The sequence below is a fragment of the Argopecten irradians genome, chromosome 3, assembly GCF_041381155.1.
Source record: "Argopecten irradians isolate NY chromosome 3, Ai_NY, whole genome shotgun sequence".
In the NCBI taxonomy this organism is placed as follows: domain Eukaryota; kingdom Metazoa; phylum Mollusca; class Bivalvia; order Pectinida; family Pectinidae; genus Argopecten; species Argopecten irradians.
In genome coordinates, this window is record NC_091136.1 from 12,347,504 (window position 1) to 12,371,251 (window position 23,748).

General features: G+C 33.8%; 1 protein-coding gene across 1 annotated transcript in view; it reads right to left on the minus strand.

Moving 5' to 3' along the window:
* Window positions 1-1,133: 1,133 nt before the first annotated feature.
* The window catches only part of LOC138317562 (fibrocystin-L-like), a 74,624-nt gene continuing 52,009 nt past the window's right edge, over window positions 1,134-23,748 (minus strand). Inside the window, exons 47-64 of the mRNA XM_069259325.1 lie at window positions 23,451-23,628; window positions 22,418-22,681; window positions 20,173-20,436; window positions 19,384-19,653; window positions 18,252-18,425; window positions 16,468-16,704; window positions 15,552-15,915; window positions 14,258-14,610; window positions 13,078-13,228; window positions 11,024-11,259; window positions 9,483-9,740; window positions 8,462-9,072; window positions 7,746-7,970; window positions 6,861-7,232; window positions 5,695-6,076; window positions 4,930-5,111; window positions 3,162-3,300; window positions 1,134-2,742 (exon numbers count right to left, since the gene is read on the minus strand). Of these exons, the coding sequence (XP_069115426.1) occupies window positions 2,573-2,742; window positions 3,162-3,300; window positions 4,930-5,111; window positions 5,695-6,076; window positions 6,861-7,232; window positions 7,746-7,970; window positions 8,462-9,072; window positions 9,483-9,740; window positions 11,024-11,259; window positions 13,078-13,228; window positions 14,258-14,610; window positions 15,552-15,915; window positions 16,468-16,704; window positions 18,252-18,425; window positions 19,384-19,653; window positions 20,173-20,436; window positions 22,418-22,681; window positions 23,451-23,628 (4,830 nt within the window). The 3' untranslated portion in view covers window positions 1,134-2,572. The remainder of the gene's footprint in view (window positions 2,743-3,161; window positions 3,301-4,929; window positions 5,112-5,694; window positions 6,077-6,860; window positions 7,233-7,745; window positions 7,971-8,461; window positions 9,073-9,482; window positions 9,741-11,023; window positions 11,260-13,077; window positions 13,229-14,257; window positions 14,611-15,551; window positions 15,916-16,467; window positions 16,705-18,251; window positions 18,426-19,383; window positions 19,654-20,172; window positions 20,437-22,417; window positions 22,682-23,450; window positions 23,629-23,748) is intronic.

The window sequence follows — 23,748 nt, forward strand, 5'->3', positions numbered from 1 at the left end:
GTAAAAAATTCCACTATACAGATCATACACCAAGTAGAGCACACGCACCACCTACCGGGAAAATGTACAGCCGATGCAGCTTCTAGTTTTGGCTGATTAATTAGGTCACGTTGCATTATAACGTGTGTTGTAACTTGTTTTGACGTCAACACAAATGGTAAATTTCTCTTATTAAAGACAGGAGCAGAAGAATAAGTATTTTTCTTCATTTTTTTACTTTACATAATTACCTCCATTGAAAAATTTAAATTTCTGATTTTATTCAAATTAAAAATATTAAAAAGAATTACTTTCGTCCCGAAAAAAATGCTATGGCACTATGCCCTATATGGAATTAAGTTCGCATTGCTCATGCACTTAAAGCAAATTGAATTATTTCATATGAATTTGGGTGTCAATTAGACACATAATGATGGGTATCGTTTATGCGCTGACATCGTGAAGTGTGCACAAATAGTGTATTTTTTATTCGTCACCGTTGATTCTTGAAGCCCATATGCCGTTCATATGTTTGAACATAATAAAGATGTTTAAATTGTGAAATAATATGAATACCAGAAAGCTGATGTGATCTGAATTGATGCCTTATTATAATATTTAGGTTTTTCATTTATAGTCTTATTTAGTTTGTAATATATTGTTAATCTGCATCAATGCCCTTAAGTAAACAGAATAGCTACAAAAATTGGCCATGTAATTGTTCGATGCGAATTTAAAAGAATCGAGTTATAAAATGAATTACTTTTGTCTGATAAGCAAATGGACTGTATAGTGAAAGAGAGTTTCAACGTGATCTTGTAACCTTGTCAGACAAGATAACCAAATAAGTAGAACAGAATGGTAAAGCTTTTTGTTTTTGTTAAGATTGATTAAACACGCGTGATGGAGTAGACGCAAGTGTAGAAAATACAGGTTTTTGAAGATAGTAGTCACCGACTTATGAAGTCGTTCGATCTTGAAATTAGCCCTCTTTCGATAGATCTGAGTTTTCTGACTTTTTCGCCAAATCAAAAACCTAACTTGCCTTTTGATGACCATTGTTACCAATTGGAACAAAGAGATCATTTTTTCAACTTTGGTAAATGCCTGACAAAAAACAGAAACACCACACACGTACACATAATGAAAAGGCATTTATTACTAGAAAAAACCTTTATTTAACACATCAAAAATAGAGTATAGATTTATCACAGTCTGCGCTTTTGAAAAAAAAATCAAATAAAACCTTTACCAAACAAAAATACTAAATTGATAAAATATATAGAACAGTTCTATCATTGAATAACCGTCATATGTATCCTTAGTATAAGGAACATCCATGTCTAGCTCAAGTTAAATCATTCGATAGAATACTATAACCAGTGTTACAATAAAAAACGTCACATAAGTTATTTGTACAAGGCAACATATTAAAAACTATTTAAAGAAAATTATAACTTAATCATAAAAGTTCCATCTAGTTTTAATTTAAATCAATAGTATGTTTTTTTCCTAAATATCAAACATGTAGTTATTAAAACAAAATACGTGGTTAAGTGTCAATGTCATCTTTTGAATTTATAATTTTGAGTGATTTTTTTAATTTGTTTTTGTTGTTGGAAACCGTATCACATCTATATACAAGTTGTTCTTATTGAAATATTTCTTCAATATATTCATTTTTGGTCAGATATTAGTAAAATGAAATCGACAACTACATAAATATTTAATCTGTATATATTGTTATTTAATTTTCTGTATTCACTTGAGATCTTAAAACAGCTTCTCCTTGACGGAAATTTGTCCTTTCATATAAAGGTATACACAGATTAAGTGTTGAAAATTAAAAAAAAATGGATATATACATTATATTTGTCCAACCGTCATACATCTCTTAAAAGATGTCAGGTTGTCTTTAGAACAAAAGCAATTGGTAATTATATACATTGTTATATCAAACAATAATTAGATATGAAAAAAATATATTGATAATTGAATTTCAAACCTTTCAAAATTAAGATAATATTTGAATAAAATATATTCCAAATATAATTGTTTTCATGTATTTTTCAATATTTGATATAATAATATACTCATCACATCCATATATCGTAAATGTAAATAAATTCAAGTAATTAATTTTAATTGAAACAGAATGATAATATAGAATAACTCCACACAATTTAAAGTAAAGGAAACCAAAAATGTAACAAAATAACCTTTGTTTCACGTTAAATCACCGTTCACATGTGTTCTATCGAACCTCACCTTCATATCATTATTGCGATGCTATGGATTATGCTATTTTTCATAATCCTTTTATTAGATTTTATAACACTGAATCATGTGTCAATTTGTTTGCATATTATTTGTTATATTTATTTTACCTTTTTGATAATAAATTTGTCACCTTACGGTGGCAATTTTCAATTGATTTGATTCTTTGTTTTTTGAGGAGTGGCATAAAAACGATGTTGATTAATCACTTTTTTGTTGGTTTTGCAAAACTTTTTGTTTCTGGTGACAATTTAGTAAAGTTAAGATGTTGTCCAAAACTGTTTATGATGTCAAGTTTCTTTTGGTCGAAGTCAAGTTAATACATTGGTGTCGTGCGGCCTCCAAGGTGTGTACTCATACCAGGCATCGGACGGTCCGGCAGACCCTTTTCACGGATACTCATGAACGACTGTTCACGCCACAAGAAGTCTTCAATTGGAGACCTGGTACCCATATATCTGATCTCGTCTTCTTTCGTGGTGAGTTCTGGCGAGCAAAAAAACGAACCAATAATAAGCGCTTAAAAGAAGATATTGAGTTGTTATTTGTCTTTACCTCGTATTACAGAAGAAACAACTGAAAGTATTTAAAAAACACCAGCCAATTAAAGTCCTCAATTTAAAGAATTCTGAATACCTGAGATATCTTAATATATTTGTGAAAGGGAGAGCACTTTTCAAAACTGTTAAAAATAATTACTTTTATCTGATAACATAGCGTGTAATTAGAGAATGATATCAGCATAGATTTATATCAAATTTTCGTTAAAATAAGTCACTGGATGCTGATTCTTTTCATGAAAAAATAGTCCCCATTAGATATCCAGACCGCATTATTTAAAATGAAATTTGAATTTGTAGTCATGAGAACTAATTTCAGGTAGATAAAATATATATAATACTTACTGTGTGTCTTGGTCTTAGGGATGATTTTGAGTTTCCAAAAGATGACGATGCCGATCATAACCAGGATAGCCAAAATGGCGATAACCAATGCGACGATTAGTGTGACTTTGTTGTCGTCCGAGTCGTCAGTCTCTTTGTCCTATACAGGCAAAACAAACGTTATAATACACAGTATAAAGAAACAATGTTTCCTCTGTTTGAATATTATGTAGGTTGTCATAATTCTATTATGAAAAATTATACAATTTCATTTAATTTGAAGTTATTGTTTAACCAACATTTTGAACATGCGTTAATCATTCTATGAACAATTTAAATAACTATTGTGAAGGGCTATTTTAATTTCTAATTATAAGTTTTGGTATATATTAATGGGAAAAGGCAGTGACCATAGCCGTTATTAATATTTTTTTCAACCCATCAAACCAGATCGGATAAGGGGACTTAATTTTGCATTTTATAGTATAACAGCAACACGGAGCCAAACTTCTTTTAAAGGTAGGTTTCGCCCAACCAAATAAATATTTTTTTTTGTTAAATCCGATAAACGGAAGAAAAGATGAAAAAAAAATATCAAAAATACCTCAATTTAATTTCTTTATACGTTTGAGATTGAACAAATGTGTCTTGAATACAAATTTGAAGGAAATCATTGATTTATTACGGTGTCCGTCAGACTAAATAGTATGCAAATGTAGCTGTGATGGATTGTGAAGTCGAAGTTTCGCGCATGCGCATTGTTACGCACTAAAAGTAAACAGAATGGCTGAACGAAAGTGTGTGATATAAAAAATATATCTGAATCGGCAACAAAGTGGAGGAAATTATAATGGATTCGGTAGCACACTAGGATATTTATAGGGAATTAAATTCAGAGATGGCATGTTGGGACTCGTGTAACGGCGTTGCACGTGGTGAGTTAAATTTCAGCACATATGCCTGCGCACATACAGCCGCAGACTAACTACATGTATGTTTGGTGTACTAAGCTAGCGAGCGTATGTAAGTAATGTGAAGTGTTTAAACATATATGATATGTATAAACAGTCCATCGTACTTCGATTTGTTCTTGGTTTTTTTAACTAAACATGCCGTGGCAAGCTGTCACTGCCATCTGACTTTTTGTTGCACGCTTCCGTATGTTGCTGCGGCCTCGTTTTGGAAAAAATACGTCATGTTCTATGTAAAGCTTGACTTCGCTCTATTTTTAGAGAAGTATTTTCCTGGTCAAGCTAGGCAACTGACCACCCATATTGTTCGCTGTATGCATTGAAAATGATCTGAAGATTATATCTATGTAAGCATAAATTTCAATTTCGTAGTCTTTATATTTCATTTGGCGAAACCTAGCTTTAATTTAGATATTATAAAATATAATGTCAATTAAAAGAAAATATAAATATAGCCAAAACGTGAAAATCAAATTTTCTTAGAATTACGACACTTTTGAAAAATATGCAGCTTTACGATAAGAGGAATGACTATGAGATTTATAGCATAACATCATGCAGAAATCGGTACCGTTTTCGAAAACTATGACAGGTGAAATAAAAGTCATGTAAATAGAAAATATAGTAATTAGGTCAAGTCTAGCATACGGAAAATCGTTCCAAATCAACTTGTTTTTTTTAATTGAGTTAGTTTTGAATTTAGGGTTTACAATTAAGGTTGAAGGTTTTGGTAGAAAAGTTTCTAGAATAGGGGATAAAGAAATAAAAAAAAATCCCTTATGAATTACTTTTCCGTATACTAACGCCCAGAAATATACCTCTGTCTCGCAGTTAACTCCATAGTACTGTTGACCATCGACAGTCATCGTGGAGGACAAGGCGAAGGTGGCACCGTTGTACGTGAAAGTTGCACCGGATGAGATATTGCTGCATACGCCATCAAGAACCGATGTCACTGTGCTTGTGTTACCGGCAACGGTTACACTGATTATTACACTCCCTGAAAGATAGATAGAAATAACGTCAATGAACCGAACAGAAAATGATATTATTTCTTTCTGTTATCCACTTTATTGACGCGCAAATAATATTTCACGTCTTTGTTACTTTCCATTTGCCTTGCCGCAATGTAGTTGTTTGCGGTATATAAAAGGTAAAATATTGTTACAGGAACATAATACCATGAAAAACAGAATGTACCTAACATACTTCAAAAAAATAACGAAATAACATGAACTTTTTAGCCCGTTATTTTCTTACAATATAATGGATAGCTACAGACCCGCAAAAATTAGCCATACTATTAAATACCGTTTCACACCAGCAATTAGTCCCGAAGTAAATGTGTAAGTAGCCAAATGTTTCAATTATCAGCAATGAACTCTCAAATAATTGTCATCCCCCAACACATTGTGGGAGACTAAATAATAATTTTTACAAATAACATATATGTGACCATACATATTGATAATAACTTAATGTTGACAGACATTGTCCGGGGATATCGGTTTGGCATATTTGCTCCCATATGGCTCAATGGGGCTAGATAATGTACGGAAATGTATATTATATAAATCACTTACCTTGTGTAACTGTTAGGCCTGAAAATTGGATGTGAGGGTATCGTGTCATCATCGGATTGAGAAATACTCCAGCCGCAAAATCCAAGTTGCCATACGTATTGAAATCAACATCATATTTGACGGACAGAGATTGAGATACGACCGGAACCATTGACTGCATTTCAGAGGCCATGATGACAACTTCTTTTTGCATGGTTAGACTGTAGCCTGTTGTCGATGTGACTGTGATGATCAGTACCTGGGTTCCAGGAGAGTCGAACACCAAGTCATTAAATGTCACTTCGCTCGTCCCAAGATTGAAGCTTGCAGATGTTGTTCCAGTGAAACTACCGCCGTAACCGCTTGTCGAAGACGCAGACAACACGGCAGACCACACTGCACCCTTGAAATATATTTGAAATCACGAATTACTAGCAAAGCATTTGTTAGCTATATCGATTAGAGTAAGCCTTTGTGGACTTAAAATCCATAACAATTCATTTCGAAGAAAAAAGCGCGTGACCTACATATATGATCATGGTGATCGAGATAACTTCAATGCTTCTGAAAACATGTATGACTAAAGTCTGTCGACACCCTTGCTTTGATAACTTTGGCTGCCAGGTGATGATTGAAAGTTTTTATTTTGATGATTTTAAAATTGTGACAACGCGACAAATGTGACCCACAAACACAACAGTGTGACAAAACCACATTAGAAACAAACATTCGATTTCTTTGGATAAATAGGAAACAGTACTTATTTAAATGTTTAGTTTGCTGATTTACACCGATGAAATTTGGTTACAAATCATACTTTAAATAATGTTAAATCATTCATTTTATGTCCATTTTTACACGGTCGTTTTGCCGCTATGCAGCGTTGTCACGCTATTGCCTTAACGGACCCGCCAACGCGACAAATATAGGGAAAGAATTTGACCATATTGTCTGGGATCAAGACGTAAATAAAAGATAAGTAGATTTTTAACTTATTTGTCTCAAAGACTTAACACAATAATTAAAGACATGAGTGTATTCATGTCTGGAAGACTGAACACTAATTTCAGATGTCAAGACTTATTTAACGCCAACTTATTTTCGAAGCAATTTCGCGTGTAAATTTCTAATGGAATTGCCTTTTTATGGCAATCTAATTGGCATACGTAAGTGTTTTTCATACTTACATTCCAAACCAAGTTATCCACTTTGCTGTTGGTAATGGTATCAACAATCTTGAATCTTAGTTCATGCGCTCTACTTGTGTAGACATTTCCAGCAGAGTATGCCAAATCGACTTTGAAAGATCGTAACGCCACTGCCAAAGGTTCTGATTCCAAAGTATAGTTTGACTCCGGGAATATGATGTTGAAGTCTATGATGAATCCAGTTCCGCTGTGACTCAATGACAGATCTGTGAAATTAGCCCAGCCATTCACGAAATTTACTGTGGTGTTCCCTGCCAGGGTTGCCAAAATGTTTGATCCAGAACCAGCCCTTAACACAGCTTGTACTTGCCATGGTATTGCAGCCACCCCTAAATTTGCAACGTGAGCGCCCTGAAAAGAAAATATATCAAATAGAATTTTGTAGTCTTAAGCCAGCTTCATTATTTTTAATTCAGTATGCCGTAAGTTAACATAATTTGTTGATGATTTAAGTTTTCGTGAACTCAAGTTCCCGCAAATGAAATCAACAATACGCATATTGTTTCTCGTGAATAAGCATCAAAGAGAAGATTTTCTCCCAGGAAAAGTAAACGACTATAAGTATTTTGCAAACTCCACAGCGATACATATTTTCACTTACAACTGCTGAATAATATTTATATCGTGTAATAACACAATTGTCGCTTTACTGTTGTTTTTAAATACAGAATTCGACAGCTTGAGATAAATTCAGGATCACTTTGCTATATACAAATTAAATCATCGCTCAGAGTAAATCTGCCTTTTATACCGTCATTATCGACTATATAATTTACAGTTGGAGATTATTGTTCATGTTATTAAATGATCGCAGATCCTGTAGTATTAGATATATTAACTTAAAATCAATTTTATCTATCTTACATTAATGTCGTTGAAGTGAACTTTAGGTTGTTGTGTGAAAACGTTTCCTTCAGTTCCAGTAACAATAGTGCTGTGAAAGGTGAATGCGTCTATCACTTGGACAGCTCGATTGGTGACAGGGGATTCCACAAATGCTTGCCAATGGGGATCTTCAACCGGCGGTAATGCTTCCGTTATGGTCATTCCATTAATGCTGATATTAAGGCTTGATGACAGGGCGCCCGTCTAAACAATGATATTTTGAGAAGAAATGGAAGACGATTAAATTAGTGGTTCTTTTGAAACAAATACTAGACTGCTAGATTAGAAGAAATACACATTCTATATAATGCGTAAGGAAATGCAGTTGAGTTGATGCCTTAAACGAAAACGTCACAAGTTGTAAGTCATGTGTTCCTTGCAGGGATATACGTTACACAAACATATGTAAGACTATGCAGGAATTCATCAGAGTTACAAACTGGCAAGCTTCAGTATGGTGACATTGCCGTAAGAAAGTCAACCGTGCATGCAGTTACATAACTGTCCATGTAATTACATTACTGTCGATGTAGTTACAACTATTTCAAACACATGAGTCTCTCAACCAAAGTAAACACTAGTGTTTTGAACATAGGGAAGACTCTCTAGGCATCAATTAAGATTTAATATTTGGACATGAATATCAATACCATAATATATATATAGGTTTTCGCCGCTTTTTACATGTATCTCACCTGGAATCCATTGAGAATAGCACTTGTTAAGACTTCAAGGTCAGCGTAAGTCATTCCTGTTGATGTTCCTCCTTCACAGTTCGCATTGGAACAGGATGTATCAGAAATTTCAAGGTAATAGGTAGTTGTGCCGGTCGAACGCTTTTTCCTCGAAGAGGTGTCACTTTCGATATCTACTATACGAATCTGGCTTTGGCTGATGCCAAGGAAAGCAGCTAGGTTAGCTTGTACATTTTTCCCGAAAAAGTCGTCTATTGACATAACTGTTAACCCAACCATGATGCTGGGCTTTGTCACCAGATCAACTATTTGTTTTCCGCACAGTACAATCTCCATGTTTTGTCCATTCAAAAAATTAGTACCACAAGGATCAGCTAAAGAGGGCGTGAAGTCCATATTTTCGTTCTGTGTAGGTGGAAGTATGACGACATTTCCATCTTCTAATTTGCTATTTTTCGGATGAACTAATTTGTCGTTAAGCAAAACTTCCAATTTGTTTGTAGATGAGCAATACAAGGATACCAATACCTTTACTTCTGGGGCCGCCATGGGCAAATGAAACCGGACTGCTTGGGGTGAGACTCCAGTAAAATAAATTAAACTCTTAGTGACTGAAAAATTAAAGGAAAGGCAAACATGTAGAAAATTAATTGAATTAAGATAAAACCTGAACTTCAATCGATTTGAATATAGCGATATTAAGATTACTTCTGAAATGGATATTCACAAATATCGAAACGTGTAATAGTGAAAAAAAGTATCTGCAAATGTATCTGAATTCATGAGATCTAAACAGGTACAAACTTCTCGCTTCAATGATATGGAATTACCATGCATAGGCAAAAATGTCGGCCTGGAAGCTCAATGTCATCAATATATATCTATTCTTCCTTTTTTCCTTCACATCAAGAAACGTATCTTAATGTATGTACAGATGTTTTATACAAACAATCCTGCGGTGGTGTTTTACATATCTTCAATGATAATACACTTGTATATTCAATAGGCTAAGAATACTTACCTTTCGGCACTATTAGCGGGAATAAAGATAGACGTAATTTACAAGTGTAGCCGGAGCACCATCCATGGTCCTGGGGGCCATTCAGCAGGTTAATGAAACAGGTATTGTCGGGACACGCCAATAGGGCTACCGGAGACAACCTCCTAGTCTCGGTATCGGAATCCATACTCTCAAGCATAACAACTTCGTGGTCATTTGTGGTGCAGTTCCAGTACCTCAATTCATTGTTGGCAACACATGATCCAGTACGTGCAATTCCTATGGAACAAAATAATGTATATGCATTACATGAAATTTCCCCTCGCGTTTGTGTTCAGACAAACATAGCATGTTAAAGCCTTTTCGACAAAGTCTTCTTGAAATGACCAAACCTATTGTATAAGTGACTACCGGGTAGATATTTTAAAAGATCGATGGGCTACCTTAAAGGTAACTGGCAGGCTTGACTTGCACTTTTTTGGCATGGCTACCGATTGCCACGGTAGTTAGTTATGTCTTTAAACTTTACATGTGACAGTAAGCTTGACCTTTTTCACTGTTTTATTTGTGTTTTATATATGTGTTATTCAAATGCGTCAAAAAAATTAACTTGTCCTATTGTTCTCGCCATCGGCACGGTGCTTTGTCTGAGAAAGCAAACACGGTTACCTTTTCCTGTGTTTCTATCTTTCACTCTCGTGTTATGTTATTGATGAAGTATTACTTTTAATAAGATATTTCAGTCAGGTTTCATTCTCGTTGAAGTCTTGTATTAAAACTATAATCAGGGAGGTTCCATTATTTTCAAAAAATAATTGTACCATATGGATAATTTGGCAAAAAATAGATTTCTATAATTGTTTTAAAGAATATGATGTACACACATTTTAAGAAATGTCTGAAGTGTACCACAGCCCAGATATGAAGTTAAACTTCAGAGCAACGAGAATTCCAATCTCACAGTTACTTTTAATGTTTAGAATGACCCCCTTCTTACTTAAACATGGTCGATTCAGATATGCCATATAAGCTGGGACGACAGACAATAGTATTCAAGAAAATTTCAGATTTCCAATTTTTGAGAGAAAAAAACCTCTAAAAATAGCATGTTGAAGTATGTTTTAATTGCTTGTATGTTCAGAGGGTAAACTTAAGGCTAATATGTATACATTCATTTTTTATTTACATTTTTCCGGTAGTACACATTACTTTTAACTGCATTTGCAGTGACAATTCTATCTATATCTAGTTTATTATTGTACTCATCTTTTCATTATAATGGGAAATATTAAGCATTTATGTTTAAAATTATAATCTATTGGAGTTATTTTGTTTACATTTTAGTCTTGTTAAAATAATTTGAATTGCTAAAAAAATAGCAAATTTGGTAAAGGGAGCTAAAAGAATGGCTAAAAAGACTCTATGTGGGTTCTTAGCATTGTCATTGCTTTTTCTTTTTATTGTTGTATTTCTTTCATGTGACATTGCACCTTACCTAGTACGCATACATTATTGTACTTTCCCTGTGTCTGTGAGTGTTAAATGTATATGTAGTTCCTTACCTGGATGATTGTAGATGGTGTCAGGCTGAATCTTAGAGCCATTCGGATAGGAAAGAAGAGTGTTTGGAATCCTGTAGTCGCCTTTCCCATATCTTCTATCCCCGTTCCAATGGGTGTCTATGGGAAATATTTCTGACGGTTGATTTCGCCTTGTTAAGGTACCGTCTTTATCGATTATCAATGAATTTTTGTGGGCGTCACATTCCATATCAACACAATCAGAAGGGTTGATTTTTCTGAAAAAAATAAACAAGCAATTTAAAGATGCTTCATCGCCGACAGAGCATAAATGATATTCATCATTTGAACAATTATTAGTGTTTAATCGTGTATACATATGTCTAATTAACACAAAAAAATATTATAAAATAATTTATTTTGCCTTTGGGTCATACGCAATCAGTACTTTATTCCATATAGGATATAGTGCCACAGAATTTTTCGGGATGCAATTTATTATTATTTTTTTATATTTTAAACTTGAAGTTAAGAATGTTAGAATGTCAAACTTTTCAACGGCGGTAATGGTGTAAAGTAAGCAACTTTTGAAACTGAGGAAAAATACTAAATCGTCTGCTGCTGTTTTAAATAGTGAAAAATACCATTTGTCAGCATTGGAGCATCTTTAAAGAAAATACATTATTTTTCTCATATCAACATATTTTGACACTGGATACCCATGAAATGCAAAGCATCTGCATTATTCAGAAGGCGATGACTGTTACATATAATCATAACTTTCTTTTACTGCTTGACGAATTCGAAATTCAATATACCCGAAAAGATCCGAAGGAGAATAAAAAATAAATTTATAGTCGCCAACTTTATCAGTTCGTGTATATGCAACATGTTTACGAAAGCTATTTGTAACATGAAAATTTTTATCATAAATTGGCCTATGTCAAGTGACATAACACCGACCGTACTACATTGATTTTACGGGTAGGGATTCCACTTTTTCCGTTTGAAAACTTCATGGCAAAATGACAGCCACATAGAAAATATTTAATGTTAGAACTCTTCGAAACCATTTTTCCCTATTTGTGCTTACTTAGGTTCATAAAACCTTATAAAAGACTTGTCCATATAATTTTGTTTTAATGAAACATTTACTTGCAAACTTATGTCTGTAAAAATAATAAAGATCATTTATGTGACACTGGTGGATACTTAGTGATTTTTTCTTGTATAATGTCTCATTAATTCGAGCACATGTTGTCTTAATTAAATATATATACAGACACCTCATATCTTTGATAGGTCTACTGGGTCAAATTTTATAAATCTACCTTTTGGGTCAAATTTTATAAATCTACCTTTTAATTTTCGAAGAAATGCGATTATCTATCATCAAACAATATCAGATACGGAGATAAAAACACTATCAATCGACATAATGATCATTTTTTATTTATTTTGTATACGATGCCATGCGTAATTATGTTGGTATTCTTCAGACAGGTTAATATTTACTAATTACATCAGGCAAGATTTTCTAGATAAAATGCTGAGGCTTTAAACGTTATCTGATGACACTGTAGAGCAGCAATCCAGATTTATAATTTTGAGTATATACCGAACTTAATGTTCTGTTAAGATATATTTTCTAGTAAAATGATTTTGCTCATTCAGATGACTAGTTTTAAAAAAATGGCGGCTGAAAATATAAAAAAAAACCCACCAAAGTAAGTTTTGTTAGCTTCCTATAAGAAGCTCAACACAATATTGTTTCACATATATTGAGACATTGAAGTGACAATACAGCTGAACAGAAATAAATACCGTATCAAACTCAATAAGCGCCCACATCCCTATATGCGCCCCTCCCCTTTTCATTTAATTTGAATAAAGGCAGACTAAAAAATGAAAACTTTTGTGGGTTTCTCAGTCATTTTCTTTGAAAATTGATTTATGGCTTACTTTCTAGAATAATTTTATGAAAGGCAAGTCCAAATTTGTTTCTATTAAGCGCCCAATGATTTGCTCCGATTGTTTAAGCGCCCTGGGCGCTTATTGGGTCGAATACGGTAATCAAAAATGAAAATTGCAACTACCCAAGACTAGACGGACGTCTCCAGAAGACATTGTTTGCCCCTACATCTTCCAAATGAATGTTTTTAGTAATCAGAGGAGGAAGGTAGTCATCTGCATTAGGCGGAGAGGTAATTGCAAAAGATTCATCATTCCAATGGGCAAATAGGCAATCTGAAAGATATCAATTATAATCAAACAAACATATAATACATAGTTAAGGATTCGAGAAATACGGGGTATTCGAGTCATAAGAGGTTTATCGGCAGTCCAAATTTATGATATTATAATAAGACACATCATGCTTGCCAAAGACATGCTATTATAATTAAAGTTTCTTTAGATCTTGGTATGATACTAATATTGCTGACAATGCTGACGGTATAACTTTCTAAAGTACCAAACAACTGTTCCGCGAAAATATTATGTCAATATCGATATGCTAGAAAGGCGATATTATTCCGTGCCAAGTATAAACAGTATTCGGCGAATAGTGATTCGAGCTACCCGTAGTTTTGTTACATGTAATATATAGAAACGCTGTTGAAACCATCACGTGATCAGTTCGACATATGTGGTGTATTCGGGCAAATGCGAGTTTTGTGTCGGAGGAATTATACTGTCCTTCAGACAGTAGTATTTATGTCATGTATTCTACTACATTTTGAGAATGCTGATCTACTCTTGACGACATCGCTAAATTTACAGATCCATCCAAAATCGCAATATTTATCAAACTCATGTTTTTACATGTTATAGCCTGTCATAACAATTAAAAGGCTTTAAAAGGCTTGAAAGATGATTCGCGAAAATAAACCTCCGCGAAAAACAGTAAATTACGAAATTTTACATCTGCGAAATTTAACAACTTCACTTGTATACCATAAAACGATCATACCGCCATTCCTACATAAAATTCGAATAGTTAATGAGTAGATGTGAATTGAAATATATACAAATATAACCCTTCTATCAGCAGTGGTATGCAACAACCATCTGTGTTCAGATAGGGTCTGAATTACTTTATATTTTTTAAAATGACTTGAGAGCTGCTCTAAGACACAACTGGTCACAATATCATATTTATTTAAAATCTGTTTGTTTTGTGTCGTCAGTAAAGTAATGTTATTAATATAAAATTGAATATAATTATATTGCTGCACTACTTTGAATTCATTAGATTAAAAAGCAACTTATACTTACTTTCCATATTCTGTTGTAAGCTAATCGTATTATAGGACATCGTGTTGATTATAGGCTTCAATGGAGCGTTGTTGTGACCGCTTGTACAAGCGGCAAAATGATACCCTACCGGTGAAGATGGGATAAATCGTACAGTGCCTCCGGTAGATATTCGATATGAAGGCGCATTAGCGTTAGGGATATCGTTAGCGCTGTCAAAAATAGGCGATTGACCGACGAATATGCAGTTATCTGTTGTTACATATTTGTCATAGTCATATTCGTGCATTAATGGATCGGGCCCAAACAGGAAGGTTGATAAACTAAGTTTGTTGTCCACTAATATCAAATTTGAATACTTTAGACTCATTGGGCTGAAACAGATGAAAAACAAAGTATTATTTATTATTGTATGCAACAGGGTACAAGATTTACAATATATTTTATACCTGAATCTGCCAGGGATCGAACTCGGGACCTCTGAATTAATAGTCTGACGCTCAATCGATCGAGCTTAAGAGAAGTTGAGAGTCCCTACATGGGCGCCAATGTAACAGGGTGCAGGATTTACAATAAATTTCATACCTGCCTCTGCCAGGGATAGAACTCCGGACCTCTGGATTAATAGTCCGACGCTCAACCGATCGAGCTAAAGAGAAGGTATCTTTAGCCGAGTGGTATATTTCGGCTAGTATTGACTTCAAGAGAATTAACAACTTTTTAGTTAATGCTTAACGACCGATCAGCAGTCTTTACTATTAGAATACGCACAAGTCATGAAGGCCATCACTCAATGACTGAAACTCAGACTCTACAGCACGAAAGTCCCGCGCAACATGGATTAATTGGGAAAAAGAAACATCTTTTTTATATCAAAGATGGTTGTTGAGTAGCCATTTTGAACCCAGATTGCCTTATTTCTAGATTGCAGGGGAAGCACCGTACCACATTTAAAAATAAACTATGTGGCGCTTCCTTGTGCGATAATTATACAAATGAAAAACAAAACCGACAGACGAATGGACTGGCGAACTACCTGATAACAATATGGCACTAGCATCTCTCAACAGTGAATAAAAAAGTTTTTGGAGCCGTCTGATAATTAGTTTCTTTATTTTTCCTTTCATGATATTGTCTATTCCTATCTTGTGGGATCAGGTAATATTTTCTAATATTACTTTGGTGTACAGTTTTCTGGCATTAAAACGAATGGATTTCCATCTAGATAATACTGCAAAGTACAGAATATAATAGTTAATATTTAAAAAAAATGGATTATCACTATTGACAATGCCCTGATATAAGATATACTTACATGTTCATATAAACCGCATAAATGGCGATTCTATATACTGCAAAATTTGATATCTGAACAGGCTGAGACGGCCATGATGATATTGAATTTGGAAAAAGCACTACTCCGAACAATGATGAGTAAACCTTATTATTCGTCCAGTTGGGACCATCCTTCTCCTGCATCTCTGGCAGTCCTGTCCAGCAAGCTCTCTCCGAACCGGCAATCGCATTATCATTTAATTCGGCTGAGGAACCGAAAAGTGTGACTGCAGCAGGTACGAGCGTGTTAGCGGCTTCATACCGGCCGTTATAGCTCCCGGGGAATTTAAATCCATTTACCAAATTGTTACGTACTACTGTGTGTGTAGCATCAGAGAAAATACCTTGAATAGAAAAGTGCAAACATCAAGTAACGGCATTTGTAAATAGTTGCCTTGAAATTAACAATTTTCAAGAATTGAGAATGGTAGTTTATATATAATTAAATGTCACATCTCTTTCTTGAAATATTCTAGATAAACAATATTGGAATTTCTGTTTGAATTAGCTACAATTAAATGGACGACACAGACGTAAACCATTTTATCAATGCAATGGTTATGACTCTCAAAAATAAAAATGTTCATGATACCTAGTTCACTTGAGTACATTAATGCAAAAACATTATACCTTTTTCCTATAAGACATTACTATATATACTATATCTCCATAACCACTGTTATCATATAATAAAACGTTATAAATTGCGAATTTCGAGAATAAAATCCATACAGTTGTGCAATTATTCGCAAACAAAACTTTGATTTTGCACTTAGCGATATAAATGTATTTGTTATTTTCAGTAATTTAAATAAATTGACCTTTGGTTATTGACTTTTAGTTTAGGTAAAGAAATAAATAAACATCATAAAAGCATGCTATGGTCTTAAACTTACCAGGCCCAACACTTTCAGTTATAACATTCCATTGGAGATGTAAGTTATCGGCACCTCTCACTGATATAGTAGAGCTGTAGCTATTTCTAAAACTGCATCCACGCACATAGCTGTATCTTCCTTCTATGTTTGCGTCTCCAGTGTCTTTAAAAGCTATAGCATCCCTTGGGTCGTATGGAGAGGTGTAACCAAACTGGCCCATGCGTGTAAATTGTACAAATGAAAACATACCGAATCCTGCAATACAATGATATATACTTAATTGTATTCCTTATTTGCATACAAAAGAGTTACCTCCATTTGAGTAGGTATCCATTGTGCCGTCATTATTTTATGTGCGAAATCCACGTCGTGCTTTTTCTCTCTACAAAGTATGACTTCACGCCCGCAAACACATGACGTCACAATCAATACCTACCCGCAAGGGCAGACAACTCTGTAATATTCAAATACAGAATAAGTATGACAGTGTTATACCTTCTGCTTCGCACTTAACTAACTTAAACTAGAATTTTAAGAACAGATATACCTGTATTATCAGGTATGACTTTAGATTTGTGACTGTTGCCTGCATTGAATTATTGATAAATGCATAGTAATTTGGATCGAACATATTCCAGCTACTACAATAAAAAGATAAGACATTTAGACTTACACATTTGCTATGAGTCCCGTTTGGTGCCGTCCTTTCCAAATAATATGGAAACGGGAATATCAGTCTTTCTACTATAACATGATTTAATATATGATTGTCTCGTGATCATGATGAAATAGTAGTCACCAGTTAAGTTTTTTTATGTATGTTCTGTCGTTGATGATCATGACTACAACTGAAGAAGATGGGAATAGATTGTTATCCTTGTACAATATTGCCTACACGTTATTGCTTAAATATTTAAAATTATAATTGTGAATGATGGTCGATTGTATTAATTTGTACAAACTCGTACGTCGTCCATCCAGGAATATCACAGGAAAATTATCGGTGATCTGAATCTTAAAGGTGTATTTGCTAATATTCGTATGAGTTTTAATTTCGCAAAGTTCGCGGATTAATCTATGCTGAGATATTTAAAACCTCACAAAATTGTTCATAAATCATGGTTTTATATATCATATTATATCATATCAAGAGAATGGCAAATTCACATAGGGATTTGGCGGAAATAAACAACTATACTGTAATACTAGGGATCAACTTAAAGAACTGAACCTGTTGGACCCCTTTGCCCTTGAATGAGAAACAATGTCATTCATTTGAACAAACTGTGTAGCTCTTCACCCTAGCATTCAACCTGTCCAATACAAGGCCTCATTCGTCCTGATTTAGACTTCAAATTTTTCAGACACGCAAAGTTATTTGTTTACTAATAATGATCCACATTCTGTCTTTCACGGGTCGATTTGATAATTACGTAGTGGTTGACTCTCAAAGCTGCGAGTTTGAAAAAAATTAATCTATATTGTTTAGGGGTATACATCGGATATATTGCAGTAGTAGGGTAGCTGTAATTTTCTTATTTGTCAATATAGATCTTCTGAAAATTTAATCAGCACTAAACATTCAGACGACGGAATTGCGATGATTTTTTTTTAATATAAAAGGCTGTTTGTACATATAGGGAAATTTGCCATTGAGTCCTTGAATAAAGTGCTGGCTAACAAACAACGATCACAGTTTATCAAATTCTAGTAAGGGACAAAAATAACTTAGCAGGGTCGCCAAAATTAAAGGTCATAAATATGCCATATTGTCAATTTTTCAATCAATTAATAAAACATACCATTGTAAAGGTCACCATTTGCCGTTTGCCCTCCACCAATTAAAACTCGCCCTCCAAATTCTTCGGACTCCTGTCCTGCATAAGCCTCTCCTTCAACTTTAATGTTCCTAGTCAGGTAACCAACGTCAGCAGCTAATGTATATCCCTTACCATTTGGCAAATCTTCGTGATAGTCTGAAACGTTGATAAGAGTATGATGTAATGTAATAGGATTAGGTAATAATAGTTAAGGATAAACTTGAATATGTTTTTTTTAAAGATTTTTCTTATCACAAAGACTGGGAGAGTTCTCCAAATAACCCGAAAAGCAGTTTATTATCAGAGTACACTCTTATGTTGTTTAAGTGTCTAATATTATAACAAAAAACGTTTTTCATTTGAATCCTGAATCTATTCCAGTGAAATTTGAAATGATGTGCGACGCCAAATAATTAGACTTTTTAACATATCTATAAATCACTGTTACCATTGTTTCCGCACGACTTTAGTTTTCATGTTGAACGAGGCTTCCTCTACACTTAAACGCTATCATTTAATATTGTTTGACTCTATTTATTTCTAAAATATATCTATAACATGTAATCAGCCAATCAAATGCCACATTACAAATGGGGAGTTCATTTATACGTAATGCAATGATAACATTAATTTATAAACCAAACAAATGCGAAGTTACAGATTGAGACGTCATTTATACATTATCCAATGATATCATCAATTTATAAGGAAATTAAATTAAAGTAAGATTGATTTATAATCTAATAATAGTATAACATTATAACACCGCTAAACACCAATAAAACGAAGTCAACTTTGTTTGAAGATTTCGTTTCATGAGGCTTTCGCACGGATCAAATTCCGCTGCACTTAAAAGCTGTAGTAAAATGTGTGTATGGATGTGGTTTTAGTTCCAGGAATTCTGATCCTTTATCTTAAAAGAATCAAATTATCCCGGTTATATTTTTTAATAAAATAGGATAAACGTATAAGTAGAGGTTACAAGATGAAAACTACCCAGTAATAAGATGGGAGTATAATTACTTTATTATAATATTAGTAATTAATTGTTTACGAGTAATTTGTTTTTAGATAACAACTGATATATCTATATATATTATTTACTTATACTTACAGATGTGGCGGTACTGTAACGGCTGCTCTAAAGTTAACTCTGTTCTTTCATTTCCAGACGTGTCAGTGTAACGATTGATAGATTGAATCACTCCGTATTCATATTTTGCAGGGTCGTATCCAGTTGGCGTTATAACAATTTCTCCCCCTACGCCCCACGAAACATGCTCACTCAAAGTCAAAGAAGTTGCACCAGGCTCTGCGGTAGCTGCAAGCGTAGTCCAGGGTTTCGGTATTTCAATACCGTGCATCATCACACCACCTATTCCAGCTGTAATCAAATCGGTAGGGCGATTATTAGTTTTGTAGATTTGTCTTTCAATATTTTGTAATCTCTTGAACAGAAGAGACTTTGGTGAGACAATATTGTAACAGAAGCGAGTCGGTGTGTATCTATTACGCAGACGGTAGAACCTTGGATTTTCATGCTGAAGACCAGGATTCGAAATTGTTTAGTGCACTCGACAGGAATTATGTTTCTTTGTTCTTGTTTTGAGTGTCTAGGAATGGGAATTAGGAAATCTTAAGAAACAAGGGAGGGGTGCACCTGTAAAAAGCGGGTTGGTATAACTTTACATACAGTAATATAAGTTATCCAAAGAAAACTTTATTAAAATGTCAAATTATTTATGCATAATAAAAGCGACCCAAAGCCTTGATACCTTTGTAAAAATCAACAATCTAGCTTTACGAAGGTATTCAATATATCAAAATTCGGGAACCTCATCTGTTTATCACGACAATAGCTATGTTGAATGTAAACAGGCTTTTTATTGGTTTGTATACATACCTAGGGCTTTAGCCCCGATGTTAGGTGTTCTTTGTCCTGCAGGATTTTGAAATTCGGGTGTAGAGTGGTTTCCCCTTAGGGTAAGCGTAAACGTCCCTGTAAATCGACTGTCTTCTCCACAACCTACTATTAACTGTCCCATGAAATTGTAAATATAATTCGCTGCGAGTCTGATGTTTTCGGCATTTTCTTGAACTTCTAGAGTACCATATATGATTACTTGGTCGAGTGGCGGCGGACTTTCATTTAATACTATCCATTTATCTGCAAAACAAATACATGCGTTCCAAACATGTGGCAGTTCATCTCAGCATTGTAATATACAAATACAGACCTGTTTTCAGATTGATAAGGAAGTTTATCAACTCGAAGAAGTGGTATTACCCAAGGACGAAGGTCAAGGGTTATATCACCTTCAAGAGTTGATAAATCACACTATCCACATGAAAACATGTTGGTATCTATTTTATCTATTTTATCATATGATATTTATATAATATAAACCATTCGACTACATGTACATACATGTATCTCCACTTCATGATATTGAATAGTCCCTATCCTTAATATTGAGTAGTCATGTTGAATTATTTTGAAACATGAATGCTGATAATATAAATGAAATCGAAAGAACACCATATAATACACTTTACTTACTAATTTGAAAGTTTTAAAAAAATGTACACAGAAATATTGGCAGAGGCACATTGATTGCAGCAAACCTGCTGCCCTCCTTCACATCTTGCTAAATGATGACGTCACAGTAGCGTAGCTTATCTTGTCGTACTTAAAGTTACATATGTAAAGTAAAATGTTTTCCCAAAAACATTTAGCTTTAACATATTTTATTATTTAGTGCTAATTATCGTATTGTACCTTGTAAATATAACATATTGCTTGATCAAATTTTGCTACAGACATTTATACGACTCTAAAGACATACATGTACATAATTGTATAGTCATTTGACACAATTGAGTTAATAAAAGTTAATTTTACTCTTTGAATCCGACATTTAAACGAAAGCTCTTCCTGAATTTGGCAATATGCATAGTTTAACAGAACTTTACACATTGCAAATCAATCTTGATTCATCCTTGAGGGAGATTTGATAATTCTTAGAAAAGATTTGATAATACAAAGATATGTAAAAAGAATTAGCAATCAGAACACAATAATGTCGCAAAATTATATAATTAACTTGCATAATATATAATAATAATAAAAATAAAAATACTGTTAGAGGTATTTCATAATTCCAACTGTTCTGAAATCAGAATGACTTTTGTGGTGTTCCAGCAAAATTAATGTATTTTAATTTACTTCCTTTACGAGAAAATCAACTTTTTGTGTCACTGTTTCCTAGAGGCAAATATTCACTTGGAAGGTCTTTATCACTACGGTGTTTATTCCCGTTGAAAACAAACGTTCTGACGCCCTTCGAGGGTTAAGCTCATTTTACGAATTTAAAGTCAACAAAAGAAGCAGAACAATATCAAGAAACAATGCATTTTCAGCACTAATATCGACATTAGTCAGGCATACCACTCGATACCAGATAATAAGAATTTTCTGTAACAGTTGTGATAGGAAAATATTACGATGTCAGTAAATAAATGTTTAATTTCTTTCGTTTGACTCAATTTCTAAATTCGATGATTTGATCCCGAACATTCCAGTGACGTCACTTTTAGTAGGAGTGAATGAAACGTCAGCTATTCCCGCCAAACTGTGACGTCACAATCACCGGAATGACGGCGCTTACATAGGCTTTTTCCCACGGTATTAAAAAGGATTACACAATCATTCGGTTTAGTGAATGCATCTTTTCTTGATCATCAAAGAAACGATTTGCTTTGAGCGAAATAATTGCAAATATCGCTTAGCTTGTTATATACATGATAAATATAATTATTTTCATGATATATTATTATTCTTTATCTCATATTAAATATGACTTTCTGATAGACCAATTTCTTTTTAATATCTCTATAAAACTATCAGAGAATGGCGCACAACCCCAACGTTAGAAACGATATACATTTGCTTTGTTTATTGATTTGGAAAACTAATCCCTTGAAAATTCGACAATTTCGTTAATTAAAAAGTATAACAAAGAAGGTTTTACATTAATTACAAGCATATATTAGAACTATTTTTTAATTCGTCGGATTAAGATAACTGAACTTTGCACACCTCTATAACACAAGTGGCAATCCTGACATCAATGCCCAAATGAACATACCTTCCGGTATAATCCAGCTATCGTCTGGCCCTGGTTGTTTACATGTCGATGTATCTGAATCCCAAGTTAAGCAATTCTCTTTGTCTATGCTTCCCCAATCGATATTGGAGTACAGAATAGCGTTTTCTGATGAACACTTGCGAGGAGTCGTATTAGGATCTGTTGGTTTACATCCCACGAGTTCACATTTAAATGCATTGATTTTAGTTTTGACTGTATTTCCTTTCGTCGTAACAGGTCTGCTGTAATTCTTCTTGCCGCTCACTATTACAACAGTAAAATATCTTTGTAAACGTTGAAATCAGCATATATCATAACATGACTGTTACTATACGATACCTTGAAATAAAATACTACATCAAAGCTTGGTATGATTAAGTACCATGCAGCTAAATCACGCGAAACGTGTGATTCACTATTTTAACCCAGAATGCACTGTCTAACTTAATAAGTGTTCATATCGTTTTTAAAAGTTTAGAGACGTCTTACAAATTTAATCAGCCTCTTACAAATTTAATTAGCGTCTTACAAATTTAATTATTACAAGCCAAGCAAAAACACTAATTAAACGTCAAAACACGTTTCACAACAATGAACGTGGTGTTTGACACAATAAAGATAGTATACATTACCATTTAACACATTTAAAACTATTTAACATATAGTTGTCAGTCAGTTTTAAATTATAAAGACAGTTCATTGTGAACATTATGTCATTACATGTTATTAAAAGAATGTATCACTTATAAATACGTTTCATAACATTTGAAAGGAATTATTTTTACGGACTGAAACGATCATCAAAGTGGCGTCATAAATGGCTATAAGAATCACGAGAGGATTACAAATGGGCCCATGTAATTTTAAAGCGGATGGTCCGCAAAACGCAGAATCCAGACGTGGAAATGTCAGGGAATGATTTTGATTATGTAGACGGTTTTCGATACTCAAAAAAATGTATGACTTAAATTGATAGGAAACGTATTTAGCATTCCGTCAATGTTGATAGCTTAAAAATGACTTTAAACCGTACCCAGATAGCAAAATTCATTGCTTGATTCATCAAAATGCCAGTCTCCATCAACGTTGACATTAGGGTTTAGTTCGCCAGTACTCATATTCCAGGCATCATCCATCCCCATGCCATCGTAGTAGTAGAACATGTCGGGCTTGGTTGTAAGGCGGTGGCAAATGATAACCCATGCGTTATTCTGTAATAAATAGAATCAACATATAACGATCAGAAACAAAAACTACCATATCAATTTTCAAAAATTACAAACAACAATACATAAAAATCGTGCGTTTTAAGATACTGCAAACCACACCAA